The sequence below is a fragment of the Malania oleifera genome, chromosome 4 (assembly GCF_029873635.1).
Source record: "Malania oleifera isolate guangnan ecotype guangnan chromosome 4, ASM2987363v1, whole genome shotgun sequence".
Taxonomy (NCBI): Eukaryota; Viridiplantae; Streptophyta; class Magnoliopsida; order Santalales; family Ximeniaceae; genus Malania; species Malania oleifera.
In genome coordinates this window covers 97,289,849-97,304,629 of record NC_080420.1, presented here as the reverse complement: position 1 = coordinate 97,304,629, position 14,781 = coordinate 97,289,849, and the positions used below count along the sequence as shown (strand labels likewise).

The following is a 14,781-nucleotide window of genomic DNA, read 5'->3' as shown; positions in this document are numbered from 1 at the left end:
GATGTAAACATAGTAGGGGATAGAATTATAAAAATTAAGATGGTATTAGGCCAAGAGATAATAAATATCGTTAGTGCTTATGCTCCCCAAGTAGGCTTAGTAAAAAATCGTAAGAGACAATTTTGGGAAGATACGGATAGTATTATACAAGGCATACTAGGGACTGAGAAAATATTCATAGGAGGAGATCTGAATGGACACGTTGGAAGGGATTATAAAGGTTATGAGAGGATACATAGAGTTATTTTATTAGACACGACAATTATTTTACTTTAATTGTTCTACTTTCAAATTGTACTTTACAATAAAAATTTTATTAGCCATGACAATTGAAAAATAATAAAAGTATGTTGTAAACTTGTCATTGGCTTTATTACTATTTTTTGAAGTTTATGCATATTTTTATTTAATTATATTTAAATTCATATGATCCTTTAATTTTGATTTTAATTTAAAAGTGTATAAAATAAATAATTTAATCCAATATATCTATTTTTAGATATTAAAATTTCTGGCAACAGGTTGCCAAAACAACTAAAAACCATAAAATTTGGTTTTCAATTTTTTGACAAATAGTTGAAAATTGGCAATAGAAACAGAAAACTAACAACATAAACAAACGCATTTTTATAATTTTTTTTTTTCATTTTAAAGAAACAGAAACACAGCAACAATACCAAACAGACCCTTATGTTGTCAGTTTTCTATTTTTGTTTTCGGCTTTCAGTTGTTTGCCAAAAGACTGAAAACTAGATTTTATAGTTCTTAGTTATTTTGAAAACTTGTTGCTAGAAATTTTAATATCCATAAATAGTTTTTTTAGTTTAAATGATTTATTTTAAACACTTTTAAATTAAATCAAAATTAAATGATCATATGAATTTAAATACAATTAAAATAAAAATATACATAAATTTCAAAAAATAGTAATAAAGCCAATTACGAAGTATTTTACTATTTTTCAATTTTCATGTCCAATATTGTGAATTAAAATTTGAAAATAAAACTATTAAAGTGAAATAACTATAATAAATTTTATTTTTATTATAATATTTTTTTAATGTGTATTATTTGTAATTTTATTATTTTAATCATATTTTTATAGTATTATTTGATTTAAAGATGAAAATGAGCATTTTTAATTCAGTTTTTAATTTGTATTAATTTTATAAATATTAATCAAGCAGGTTGTTGATTTTTAGTTTTTAGTGTTTGGTTTTCATTTCTAGTTTTCGTTTGTCTAATTTTTGATAGTGATACCAAATGGCCCCCAAGTTTTTCCCTTTCTTTTTCCTATAGAAACTTGTGCTTATAAGAGTGTTTTGACATACTGTGGCAGCTTCCTGATTCTATGAAGCACAGTCAGGCTGACTTGTATTTAGAAACTTACCAAGTTCTGGACTTGGAAATGAGTCGTCTGCGTGAAATCCAGCAATGGCAAGCGTCAGCTGCTTCAAAAGTATGAGCTCTTATATTATCCTTTACTTTAGTTACTTCCTGTCAGTTTAGAACTTCTAATTTTATTTTATACACACACACACACACACACACAAACAAACATGTGTTCTTACCAGCATGAAAATTTTGCACTCTAACACAGCTAGCAGCTGATATGCAACGGTTTTCTCGGCCTGAGAGACGTATCAATGGCCCTACAATAACTCATCTCTGGTACATTGTTATTTTCTTTCCTGTTGAATGCTTCAGAACTAATTATGCATTTACATGTGCCAAATGAAATGAAAAGGGAGATTAACTGCATGATATTTTTATGCCGGATATCTCGTTTTATTTGAATGTGAAATTATAGACACTATATCTTAGATTCATTGTGAAAATAGAACTGAAAATAAGCTTTATTAAATTTGAAAACTGAAATTATGTTTATTGTAATATTATGCAAGATAGAAGCTGAGAAAACCGTCTCATATGCAAAGATAACATTAATAAATTTTACTTAAATTTGTTGGGCTTGTGCAATTGGAATGTTTTTTAGGAAAATATTATGACAACCTTCCCATTGGCAGCAAAATAGATTCACTTTTGTTTTTTGATAGCAAAAGAAATATATTATGATAGAGGAGAGAAATACGAAATAGGAGAGGACAAGAGATCTTTAAAGCAAAAAGAAGAAAAAAAAAACAAGAATGAAAAAAAAGAAACCACAAAAGAAAACTCAAAACTAAAAAATAACCAACCGTAATTAAGAAAACCCCTCTTTAAGCTCTTTCCTTTCTATAATTAATAGAGCTCTGAAGTCCCTCCAGTTCCCACTGACTTCTATTTGCTTTTCTCTTAGCCCCATCCAATTGAATTTCATTCTTTCCATGATCCTCCAGCCACAAACCCATTTCATCTAGAAGTTTTTGAGAACCTACATTGATTAGTCACAGATAAATCTACACTCAAGTCCCCTCCTAAAAAATAGTAGTATCCTCCACACCTTCTAAGAGAGAAGGAGGCACAAAGGAAAGATCCCCGAGTGCGTCAGAAGAGTCGGAAATATAACTAATTTTTCCATGAATCTCGTCCAACGAAAGGCTACTAAAAATCAGCAAAATCACTACTAACCTCCCTGTCCTCATTTGATATATACCCCCATTTTTTTTCCTCCTGGAAATGATTACCTCCTCTATCAAGATCAGACTTAAAACAATTCTAAGATTCCTCAACATAAAACTTTCCTGTCTCGTCTATTTAAGAACTTACCTTGTAAGTTTGAACTCATACAATTATTAACACTAAAATTTTTCTTACTTTTTCCCTTCCTTCCCCACTGTATGATGGTTGTACACCTTATATCCTCAGCCATTTACACTCTTTTGCATCATTTCTTTTAACAGAAACACTCATTTCATGTGTAGATGAACCATCATTAAAATCTTCCCCAGTTTGGCCTCCAAGTGATTGCAAGAGAGTTTGGCCTCCAGCTGATTGCTGGAGATTCTGGTCTCTAGTTGATTGCATCTCCCATGACAAGAAAATTTCCACCCACAACTCCTTCACACTTGGACAAGCAACTGTGCTCATTATAGCAATCAATATAACTTCGGGCTTCTTTGGATGTTGAAAGCCCACAGAAGGAAATCCCTTAATCCATATTAGAAATTTGATCAACTCTATGAGCTTTTACACCAACCTTCTGGGCCCTATCAGCATTATCTATACACTGGGCCTGTTATTGGCTCAACTGGGAAGAATAGGAGCCCTCGTTATTTTTCATAGAATGTTTCACGTCAACCCATTATCATCATGAGATGGGCCCATTTGAGTGGTGGCCCAACTTGGAGCTTCACTTTTTCAAGAATCTGGCAGCTCGGTGCACAAAGCTCCCGTGTATGCAGGGTCCAAGGAAGGGGCGGACGATGATGGGTCTATATTATGCAGCCTTGTTTTGCATTTTTGCAAGAGGCTGTTTCCATGCCTCGAACTCGTGGCCTCCAGGTCACATGACGACAACTTTACCGTTGCGCCTAGGCCCCCCTTCTTCAAGAATCTGGCCTAGGTCCAAAATAAACAACAAACATCCCAGCCAATCTTCATCTCTTCCTCCTCCTCAATAGAAGCCTTAGCAGCCTCTACCAATCTCATCACCCCTTTCGTAACCTAGCCACCTTAGCTGTTGGAATCTTCATCTCTGAGTAAGAACTGAATGTTTTCTGTAGAGAAAGCTCAACTTCTTATGATTGCAACCCATGACCACACCGGGTTCATAGCTGATCTTTCCTTGTCATTCACACTCTTCCTCTATGCTTGCTCATATTGATTGCTTTTGTTGCCAATGTTGACTTGCTCTCCAAACACCATGTGTGTCACATCCTCATTTTCTGGTACAGTGACCAGCTGTGACTCTATCCGAAGTTCAGTGGAAGCACCAAGCTTAGTGAAGAAATAGTTTTGCGAAAAATAATCATTTAACTACAAGTAATAAGCTAACAAAGAGTATTTGCCAAAACACAACATACATACATATATTTCATAGTGCAACCTAAAGAGGTTTTACTTCCACTAACAAGCTCTTGACATTGGGATGTAATATCTCATACAGTAAACCAAACCAAACTAGCAAGGCAGCCGAACTGAACCAAAGTACTTTAGTTCAGTTAATGCACTTGAAGACTCGAAATGACTGATTGAAACTGATATTAAACCAAAACCGAATATTTCACAAACCTAATTTCATATAAAACAAAAAAAAACCGACTAACACCATTGAAATGGCTTCAATCTTAAGCCATGTTTTGAATCATTACCATCATCATCAGACAAATTTGCCTTCTAAAGGGAAATCATCATAGACAAATACACTGGATGTGAGAAGTTATCACAGATAGATGCACTCATGCACACTTTTTTGCCTTTTCAACTATTCTTGTTTTAATTTTATAAGGGTCCATGTTGGAGTTTCTTAGTTCCCTACCTAAATCACATAAAAAAGAAAAGAACAAGAAAAGAAAAGAAAAAGAAGATGAACCTGCAGACTATGGTGATGGAAGGCCGGAGGTGATGGTAGTGGCTGGCGGAGACTCAAATTGTTGAAGACTCGAAGGGGGCAGTGCTGGTGAATGACGATGGCAGCAGGGCTGACAGGCAACAGGTGGCGGTGGCACTCAGCAGGCGGGCGGTGCTCGAAGCCTTGAAGTTGAAGGGGAAGGGGAAGTGGAAGTTAAGAGTTGGGACTCGGGAAATGAATGGGAACCCTAATTTTGCAAGGAAGGGTTGGGTTTGAAATCTTTGGCTTTGGGTTATTGATAGACGGGACTTGGGAGATTTTTTTTGGTATATATTATATATTTAATATTTATCTAATTTAAATACAGTTCGCTTTTCGGTTCTGAATGAACCTACCACTACTAAACCGAAAATTATTCAGTCCTCAATTTTCCATCGAACCAAACCAAACCAGGTTCAGAACCGAACTGCTTGAACCGATAGTGGCTGGTTCAGTTGGTTTTCCCAGTCCTCAACTTTATTCTGTTCACAATGCACCGATTTCAGCTTTTTATTCTTTTGAGGGGGGGCTCTTTTTCTTGGGATTTTCATTTCTTTAGAAGTCTCAACAAGAGAGAGGTTGGTGTGTTTATTCTTTTACTAGATGTGCTGGTTTCTTTTCTGCAAAATTTGTGGGGGAATACAAGGCTGTGCATTGGGGACACTTCAGCGTCTTTCTCTTCAAATTATTTCATTCCCAATCTCATAAAATCCACAAATCCTTGCCTGTTCCTCTTACATAGAGCTGTTTGGAAAGCAAAGATTCCTTTTAAAATCTGGGCCTCATTTGGACCTTAATTCAAGATCAACACAAATGATATGCTACAAATAAGGCGGCCTTACAAAGCCCTTGGTCCAGATAATTGTATGCTGTGCAATGAGTCTAATGAGAATATTAGTCATTTGTTCATTCATTGTAAGGTGGCAAGATGCATGTGGAACAGTTTGTTTTCATACTCTGGTGAGATTTGGGTTGTTCCAGCTATTCAGGATTTTTTGAAGGTGAAGTTTTGGGGTTTTGGGAAGGAGAGAGAAGATATTTTGGGATTGTGCTGTTTTTTTTTCAATCTTGTGGTCGCTTTGGCCGGAAAGTAATGCTAGAGTTTTTAAAGATCAAAATACTTTTCCAAGATTGCTTTGGGAGAGTTTATTTTTTTATTTATTTTTTTTCCATTCTTCTTTTTGAGCTCATTCTTTTGGGGTTGTTGGGGTTCCTTTTCTGGGATTCAAAGGGACTGGAAAGCAGCTTTGATGTAATTTGTTAGATTTTCCCTTCTTTTCCCCCCCTTTTTGTGCTTTTTATTGGGGTTTCTTATCCTCATTTCATTGTGTTTATGTATTCTTTTTAGCAGACTTGTTTTATTATCTAAAAAGAAAAAGGAAATCGAGTCTTGAGGCATTTTTGGCATGGCTTGCTTTCAGCTCAATTGAGTCTTGTAAAACATTGCTTAAAGCTCCCTCGCTCATGCAGCCAGATTGCATGTGGAGAGAGAAACAAACAATAAGTAGCACATATAACAAGGAATAGGATAATTTTTAACTGAAAAACAATAAATGTGGACAACAAGACTAGAATACATGACCTCATGTTAGATTACCACTATACCTAAAAGCTTAAGTTGTGGGTCAACAATCTATGTCAAGCCTTAACAATTATGTACAAAGATGCTTCTTTTCTTCTATAAGCCTTAATTTCCTGTTAAATTCCAATTTGGTGTTGATTAAATATTTTTAACGCTTAGCCCCTAATCCTTCGACCAATTTGTTTCTTTTCTGCAGGTCCATGTTAAAGTTACTTGATGTTTTGGTGCAACTTGATCATCTTAAAAATGCAAAAGCAAGCATACCTAATGACTTCTCTTGGTATAAAAGGTACAAAATTCATTATGCTTGTTTTGTTTCTTGTTGCTGGAGTATACATTTGTTTGACATTTGATATGCAGTAAAATGTGCAACTTGTTCCCCTCTAATATTTTCATTTTCTCTTTGATGCTTCTCATTTGGATGACTTGAACTTGAGGATTTCTTATGACATACTATTGTCTGAGTTTTTGGAGAAGTGAGGAGGTAGCTGTGTCCTTTCTGAGTTCACCCATGATACCATCTTTTGAGAAATATTCTTACTCCTTTAGATTTTTTAGAAGTTGTTTAGCTTGAGGATTAATATGGCCTTACGTGTAAGAGTTCTATCACTGCTATTAATCTGACACTGTTTCGGATTTCAGAGCTTCAATGTTTAGCTGGATGTGGTGTTCTGAAACTTTTGACTTATTTAGGGGTTCCTCTGGGTGGGGTAGATAATTCTTGTTCTTTCTCTTTAGAGGATCTAAAATAGTAGCTAAAGTGTCTAAGCATCTTGATGGCTGGAAGGGCGCTTTGTTTTCTTTATGTGGGTCCTTTCTTTGGTTTGGGATTGTCTTGCCCTTACTCCTTTTATTTTTCTAGTTGGTGCTGTAGGTTAGATAGAGAGGAACACTAAGGACTTCCTTTGGTTGGATGTGGGGGAGAGGAGGGTCACATAGGATTCGGGGGTTTGGGGGGAGAGGTTGATTCTTGGAAATTCGGTATCTAAGAACATATGGTTGCTTTCTTTGAAGGTTAATTCCCTTTGGCATAAGGTTATTAAAAGACGCATTTAAAAGTAAAATTATCTTGTTTGAAAATATTTGTATTAGACTATTCATGAGATTCCTTGGAGACTCATTTCTTAGATTTCATCTTTGTTCTTTCCATCTATCAATTCCATTCATCAAATATAGAGAGGGAGATGACTCCTATATCTATTTTTGGGAGGATGTGTTGTGAGGAGATATTTCTTTTTCTATCCTTTCCTCTCAATTTTTTTTTTTTTTTTTTACTATTCATGCTACATAATGCCCCTATCTCTTTCTTCACGATTGTAGAAGCCAATCAGTTTCTTGAGACTTTAATTTTCGCATTACTCTTGATGATCAGGAGGTGGTAAGCTTTCTTCTTTGGTTGTTTCGTTGGACACTCTTTGCCCTTCTTCTATAAGAGACTCTAGGACATGGATTTTTGATTGTTTGGGACTCATTTTGTAAATTGTTCTTTGATCACTTGATTTGGTCCTCTAGACCTTTCCCTCTTGTTAATTGTATTTGCAAACCTAAAATTCCTTCTAAGGTCAAGGCACTTATTTGGTTACCACACCTTAACTGAGTTAAAATTGACAATCAATTGTAGAGTAGGAGGCCCTATAAGGCTTTATCTGTGGATGTTTGTATTATGTGTTTGGTGGAAGGGATCAAATTGGGCCATGAGGGCTTAGCCATATCGCATTTGTGATTTGCTAATGGCACCATTCCTCTTCTTTTGGAGGATATGGGTAGCTTTTCCAATAAGATATTGCAGGTGTTTAATGAAGTGTCAGCTTTTAGGATTAATTTCTGTAAGAGTGGCATTGGGTATTGGTATTAGGCCAATAGCCCTTTCGCTGGATTAGCTGGTTGTGGTGTTCTAAGTTGGTCGATCATTTACTTAGGTGTTTCCTTAGGTGGTAACCCTGCTGAAGATTCTTTTTGGGACCCGATTTTTGAGAGAGCTGCCAGGAGATTAGATGGGTGGAAAGGAGGCTTTTCACTTTTTGGGGCCGCATTACTATTATTCATGCCTGTCTTTCTACCATTCCCATGTATTACCTGTCCCTTTCAAAATTCCTGTGAGAGTGGCTCATAGATTGGAGAAGTTAATCAAGCAATTTGTTGTGGTCAGGAGTCGGTGAGTGTGATAGAAATCTTCTTGTCAGCTTGACAACTGCGAGTAGATCCAGAGGGGGGAGGGGGGAGGTCTGGGTTTAGGTAATTTAGTGCCCAAAGACATTTCCTTGGTGTGGAAGTGGTTGTGGTGTGCCCATTTAGAACCTGACTCTATTTGCACAGAGTAATCCACAGTAAATTTGGACTTCTTCAAAATGGATGGGATGCTGGAGTTGTATTACCTATTTGAGTCCTTGGAAGTTTGAGTCTCAGATTTATCATTCTTTTCTCCCTTATGTTTGATATTGTGTTGGAATTGTTGGTGATGGGGAGAGATCCATTCTAGGAGGATCATATATTATGGGAGGCTCCTTTGGCTCATATGTACCCTCATCTCTCTGATTTATCATCTTTCATGATCCCCAATCTGTGCTTTCTTTTACTTGCAAGAGAGTTGGCATGTCTGGGGTTTTCACTTTGTTAGGAACCTTGATGAGAAAGAGACAAGTGAGCTTGCCCCCAAAGCTCCTTCTAAGATTAAGGCCTTTTTGTGGATATTGATCTTGGAAAAAATTAATACCAATAACATTTTTTACAAACGGGGATCTAACAAGTTTTTATTGCATAATGTGTGTGTTCTCTGTTTTAAGAGTGGAGAGACATGTTGACATGTGTTTTTACATTGTCATTTTTTTGGACCCTCTGGAGTAAATTGTTTTGGATATTTGGAGAGAATTTGGTGTGCCCTTCCTCCTTGGAGGTGTTTTGTACTTTGTTGTTTAAGGGGTTTGGAAAGGTTAAGGAGAGAGAGGGCTTATGTTAGTGTTCAATTTTGGCTACCTTCTGATGTATTTTGTTGGAGAGAAATGCCAGAATATTTAAGAACTTGGTTACTGCTCTTAACTTTCTTTTGAGAAGAGTGGTGTTTCTCGTGTCACTGTGGGTTTTGGAGAATTGTTTGTTTGGCATTTACCTCTGTCAGATCTACAGTGGGAGTGGGTTGCTTTGCTTGAGTAGAGCTGTTTTGTAATCTTTATGCTCTGGTTTTTTAGTTTATTCTTTTTTATGTTGTATTGGATATCTTAACCATGCAGTTTTATTTCTTGCTCTTCTTCTCTCTCTAATAAATTTTTTTTTTATTAAAACAAAGAGTGCCATGGCTCATTTCCACTTATTTTTACGCTGTTTGCATGCTTGGGATGCATTGATTGTTTCAAAATTTTCTTAATTGTCATATTTTTGGGCAAGATTGAGGGGCATTGTTAATTTGTTGTTTTTTTAATACGTATTTCTTTCCTTTGCTTCTTTTTCCTCCTTGTGTTCTAAAAGGATATCTGGTCCTTCGCTTCTTATCTATTTTCTCCCTTATTGAAAATTTCTTCTTTTATGAAAAAAGAAACAAAATTTTCCAAGTTTTTTTTAGCAGGGATTTATTTCAGATTTTGTTCATGGTTGTATGGGGTCTGGTCATCAGAGATTAACTTGTTAAATTGCATGAGATTGTGTTTCTGGCTTTCATAGTGTTGATTTCACTTTTATACATACAAGTCAGAAGTGCTAGATAGATTCTGCTTTTGTAGAAAAGAGGTTACAGTGATTGATAGTTGCTGAAGACATCTTGTTGAAATTTGTGAACTTGAATGCTAATAATGTGCATTTTTTTTTTTTTTTTCTGGGAGGTTGAAGTTCTGCCACTTGGAGCAAAATATATTTGACTTATGTAGTGGACTGCAGCTAGTTGTTGTTGACAAAACTATTCAGTAGTTTTTCCTGCAAGTGTTCCACAGGGACATATTGCTTACCTATAGGTCTGGTAAATGATGCAATAATGCATTTGCTTATCATCCTTTGTGTGCCAACCGCTGTCTTTGATTTCATTTTGGGTTTCTGCAGTGGAGCAGCCAACTGCTTCTGTGTACAACAGCCTCATTTATGAAAATAATTTCCTTGTGCTTTTCACATGTACATCTTTTTTCAACATTTTTTTATTTTTAAATTTTGTGACTTTGCAATGGATCAGGACGTTCACTCAAGTCAGTGTTCACTGGCAAGATATTGATTCAGTAAGGGAGGAGTTAGATGATCTACAGGTGTGTGAGTGGGGTTGCTTTACAATCTTAATAACATATTAGGAAATGATAAATACAAATGTGTGTGCGCGCGTGTGTAACTCTTTTATCCACTGGCAGATTTTCTTACACCCCTGCGCCCATCTATGTACTGGAGAACATAACTACTTCGGAACTTAACTGCCTTAAATGCAATTCTTGCAGATTTTCTTGAGCACTAGATGGGCTATTTTATTAAACTTACACGTCGAGATGTTCCGTGTAAACAAGTATCCTGTCTATACATGACTTTATCCCTTTGTTGTTTTCCAGTAGATCCTGTTTGATGTAAATTTATTATTTTAATTGGCACAATAATATATGATGCCTCTGTTGTTGTCTACCAAACACACATGTGGGTAGTTTTCTACTTTTTTGGGGTCCTTAACTTTGACACAGTGTAGAAGACATTCTCCAAGTTCTCATAGTCTTTGCTGTTGAGTCATTGGAATTGGATTTTGCGCTTCTTTTTCGAGAGAGACACATTCTTCTTCGTGTTTTGCCTGTTCTTGTTGTCTTGTCAACATCATCAGAGAAGGATAGCGAGTCACTTTATAGAAGGGTGAAAATCAATCGATTGATCAACATCTTCAAGGTAAGGCTCATGTATGGGTTCAAAATGGCAGCATTACTAATAGAGTTCTCGAAATACACACACACAGACACACACGCTCTTATAGGTATGTATTTATTCATTCATTTCTGACGAAACATTTATCCTCTTTTTACAGAATGATCCAGTCATCCCTGCATTTCCAGATCTTCATCTTTCTTCTGCTGCAATGTTGAAGGAATTATCAATGTACTTCCAGAAATTCTCTACCCAAACCCGTCTTCTCAGCCTTCCGGCACCTCATGAGCTCCCACCTCGTGAGGCACAAGAATATCCTGTGCACTTTTTTTTTCCCCAACTTTGTGTTACATTCATTTTGTTAGCTATTTGAACATTGGATGCAATTACTCTATTATCACTTGTCGGAACTTATGTGAATGAAATGACAAGTAATGCTTAGCTGCTGATGATCTACCTTTAATCACTCCTTTTGTCTATTATCAGCATCAGTATATCTGAAGTAATGTGTTTGAGATCAGTATATGTGATTGCTGGATTGCTGGTTGCTTTACCAATTTAGCTAGACGCTTACAATGAGAAGATATGTTGGAAAAACTTAGTCATCATAATGAGCATCTTACACAATAGTTCAAGTTTTGGCAAATCAGTCTATATAGTCTCAGGAATTGTGCAAGTTTTTGGCAAGCAATGTGCACTAGCACCTTGATTCCACTTTTCATATGAATGGAACTGAATATGTTGAAGAACTATATAACTGAATTTTGAAAAAGTAAAATTTGTGTTGTATGACCCTGAGGCTCGTCTTATGTGGTAAGGGGTTGGGGTGGGGTTTGGGAGATGCAGATTTGAATGTTTCCAACTCATTAGAAAGTAGTAAGATTGGAACGCTGTTAGAAAAAATTAAGAAACTGAAATATTTTTTAGCGCTTTTGAATATTGGGAATTTGTATGATTTTGAGTTCTTGTAGAATGTTTTAACAAAAGATTGTGTACAAGTCCCATGTAGGGGAATTTGTACGTATTAATTCTTAAATCTGTTTAATCCTAAAATGTTCAATGCTGAGATATAATCTCCAAGAAAGGAATGGTCATTATGAATTTTTTTTAAATCCTTTTTAACAATGTGGGTAGTGTTCTGAGCCATAGGTTAAGTAAAATTAATGTGCTTTTGCTTTTATTGCTTTGTCTTATGAAAGTGATAGAAAGTGGAACCTGTAATTATTTGCCGTATTGCAATTAGATATATTAGATCAAGTTTCTGCTTATTTATAGCACTGCATACATATTATGCAATTTTTGCTAATCTTTTATTTATTTTATTTATTTATTGTTTTCGTTGTTATGGTGATGGGTATATTCGTAATGATGGTTTGATATCTGTTCTTACCCACAACTAACAGATGCGGTTATTGCTCCATTGTGTATTTGCTTTGTTCAGATATTGTAAAACATAAAGATTCTCATATTAGGCGTCTCTTACTTATGCTCTGAATCCTTAACCATTGCATTTAATATATTCCTTGACTTAGTTTACTTGTCAGAGGCATTATCTGATTGTAAATCACATTGGCGCTATTCGTGCTGAGCATGATGATTTCATAATTCGTTTTGCTTCATGCATGAATCAGGTGCTTCCTCATCTTACATGTATGATTATAAAATATGTATATTTGTTCATTACAACAAACATGTTAAAAGCATAAATTCCTATCACAGACTTAATGTTTTCAAAATTCTATTCGTCATGATTCATGGGTAAGCTGGAATTTGCTTTCATTTTCTGTATGCAGTTCTAATACAATCACACTTGCTTTTTACCCTTTTCTATGCAGCTATTGTTGCTAAAATCAACCGATAGTGCAGATGTTGAATGGTGTAAAGAAGTCAAAGGAAACATGTATGATATGGTGGTAGAGGGTTTCCAGCTTTTAAGCAGGTGGACTGGACGCATTTGGGAACAGTGTGCATGGAAATTTTCTCGTCCCTGCAAGGATGCATTTCCTAGTGAATCAAATGAGTCTTCAGCATCATATTCTGACTATGAAAAGGTATATTTTTATTGTTAGTTGTTATTATAATAATTGTTATTATTAATTTAACCTTCCCCTATTGTTGGATAACAGATCTAAATCTTACAGTATTTCATTTCCTAACAGTTTGTCCTTTCTTTCATAAGCTTCTATGGGTGCTGGTCTACGCTAACCATGTGTTCTTGGTTGTGTTCCTGTTTTCTCTTTAATTGTTGATGCTTTTTCAGTAATCTTATCAGGTTTCATGCTAGGATGCTTTCCTGATTGCCTAAATGGCTGCATTGGAGAGATTATTGTATCTCTATTTGGACTCAAGTTCTTTAATCCAATTGCTGCTGCCATGCTATGTGCTGGGTTTCTGATATGGGTTTCACTCTCATTTCTGGCTTGCCTTTGATGATTTATTTCTATTTGAGGATTTTTGATGCTTTGTCATATTTGTTCAAATTCTTACATAAAATCAAATTTAATGTAGTACCTATTGAAATGGCTATATAATATTCAAATTTCTAAACTTTCTTGAAATAACAAAATTGTTTTAACGGTTTTTATAAAGTGAAGCTGTTTGAATTTAATTGGAAGTTTTAATTTTTCATAATTATATATTAATGCCTCTTGTATTAAAAAAATTCACACCTCTGATTACCATGATTTACCATAGGATTCATTTGATGCCATTTTAACTTTTTTATTTTCTTGACTGGTTGATGATTTTTGTTCATTAGGAAAAACATTTTACATAGTTCTCAATTCCTTTACACATTTGCACTTGAATGCTGCGAATCGCATTCATACATCTCATTTTTTTAATTTCTCATTTGCGCACATTCGTTATGTTGCTATGACCTTTTTCATCAATATTTTCTTATAATCAGTCTATGTTATCACCAAATTCCCATCCTGTTCCAATTCCTTTTGAATTATCTTAATTTTTCGATACTTCATTTAATTGACCTAGATGATGTTGTCATTAAATCTAGTGACATGGTTATATGCATTGTAGAAAAAATAGCCTGTCAGAATTGGAACACTTACTTGCATCAAACATTATTTTTTCTTCTTTCCATTCCTTCTTGCTCTATCATCTTTTGGTTATTCCTTTAATCTTTTGGTTGCTTTAAACTCTATGGAAGGGGCTTATGTTTAGGCTTCCTAGCTATCTAAGATTGTGTTTATCAGTGTTTTAATTTTTTTTTAATTATATAAAAAATAATTCTTCTCTCCACTACTACTTACATTACTGAAATTACATTTCATATATTCTATTTTATTCCTACTTATCCTAAACCCTTTAGACTCTAATGTGGCTCTCCAAAGTTCTAGTCTAGATTCTACTCTGCTCTTACTATCATCAATCAACACGATATCATCTGCAAACAATGTACACCAAGGGATTTTCATTTTGAATGTTCTTAGTAAATTCATCAATCACTAAAGTAAAAAAATAAAGGACTCAAAATAGAACCTTGATGTACACTAATTGTGATTGGAAAATCTCTAGATTCCCCTTCTATAGTCCTAACACTAGTCACTACTCTATCATACATATCCTTAAGGACCTCAATATATATCTACTATAAACCCCCTTCTATTAAAATAGATTATAGATTTTGTTGTTTGAATTTTAAAACTAAAAAATGGTATGGAAAAAAGGTTTTGAAGTCCAAATACATAAATCAGCCACATGCCCATGGCATGGACCATGATGAGATTGCCATGTGCACACTTACTAGAGATGACACGAGGGTGCAAAAAGGGGTGGGGGAGCTGCTCCTCTATAGACTGAGAGAACACTTGACAAGAGACAAAGACTTTATGAGAGAGAGAAATTGTTGAGACGCTATATGAGAGAGAGATTCTCG

General features: G+C 35.2%; 1 protein-coding gene across 3 annotated transcripts in view; it reads left to right on the top strand.

Annotated features, from left to right (window-relative positions):
• Positions 1–14,781, top strand: part of LOC131153114 (protein PIR) — a 149,753-nt gene that overhangs the window by 12,562 nt on the left and 122,410 nt on the right. For 2 of the 3 annotated variants that reach the window (XM_058105175.1, XM_058105176.1), the window contains exons 6-14: positions 1,340–1,459; positions 1,601–1,671; positions 6,271–6,363; positions 10,228–10,297; positions 10,481–10,545; positions 10,715–10,910; positions 11,047–11,205; positions 12,431–12,517; positions 12,722–12,937. In XM_058105175.1, the coding sequence (XP_057961158.1) occupies positions 1,340–1,459; positions 1,601–1,671; positions 6,271–6,363; positions 10,228–10,297; positions 10,481–10,545; positions 10,715–10,910; positions 11,047–11,205; positions 12,431–12,517; positions 12,722–12,937 (1,077 nt within the window). Of the gene's footprint in view, positions 1–1,339; positions 1,460–1,600; positions 1,672–6,270; positions 6,364–10,227; positions 10,298–10,480; positions 10,546–10,714; positions 10,911–11,046; positions 11,206–12,423; positions 12,518–12,721; positions 12,938–14,781 lie in introns of all 3 variants that reach the window. The other variant, XM_058105177.1, reaches the window with a different exon arrangement.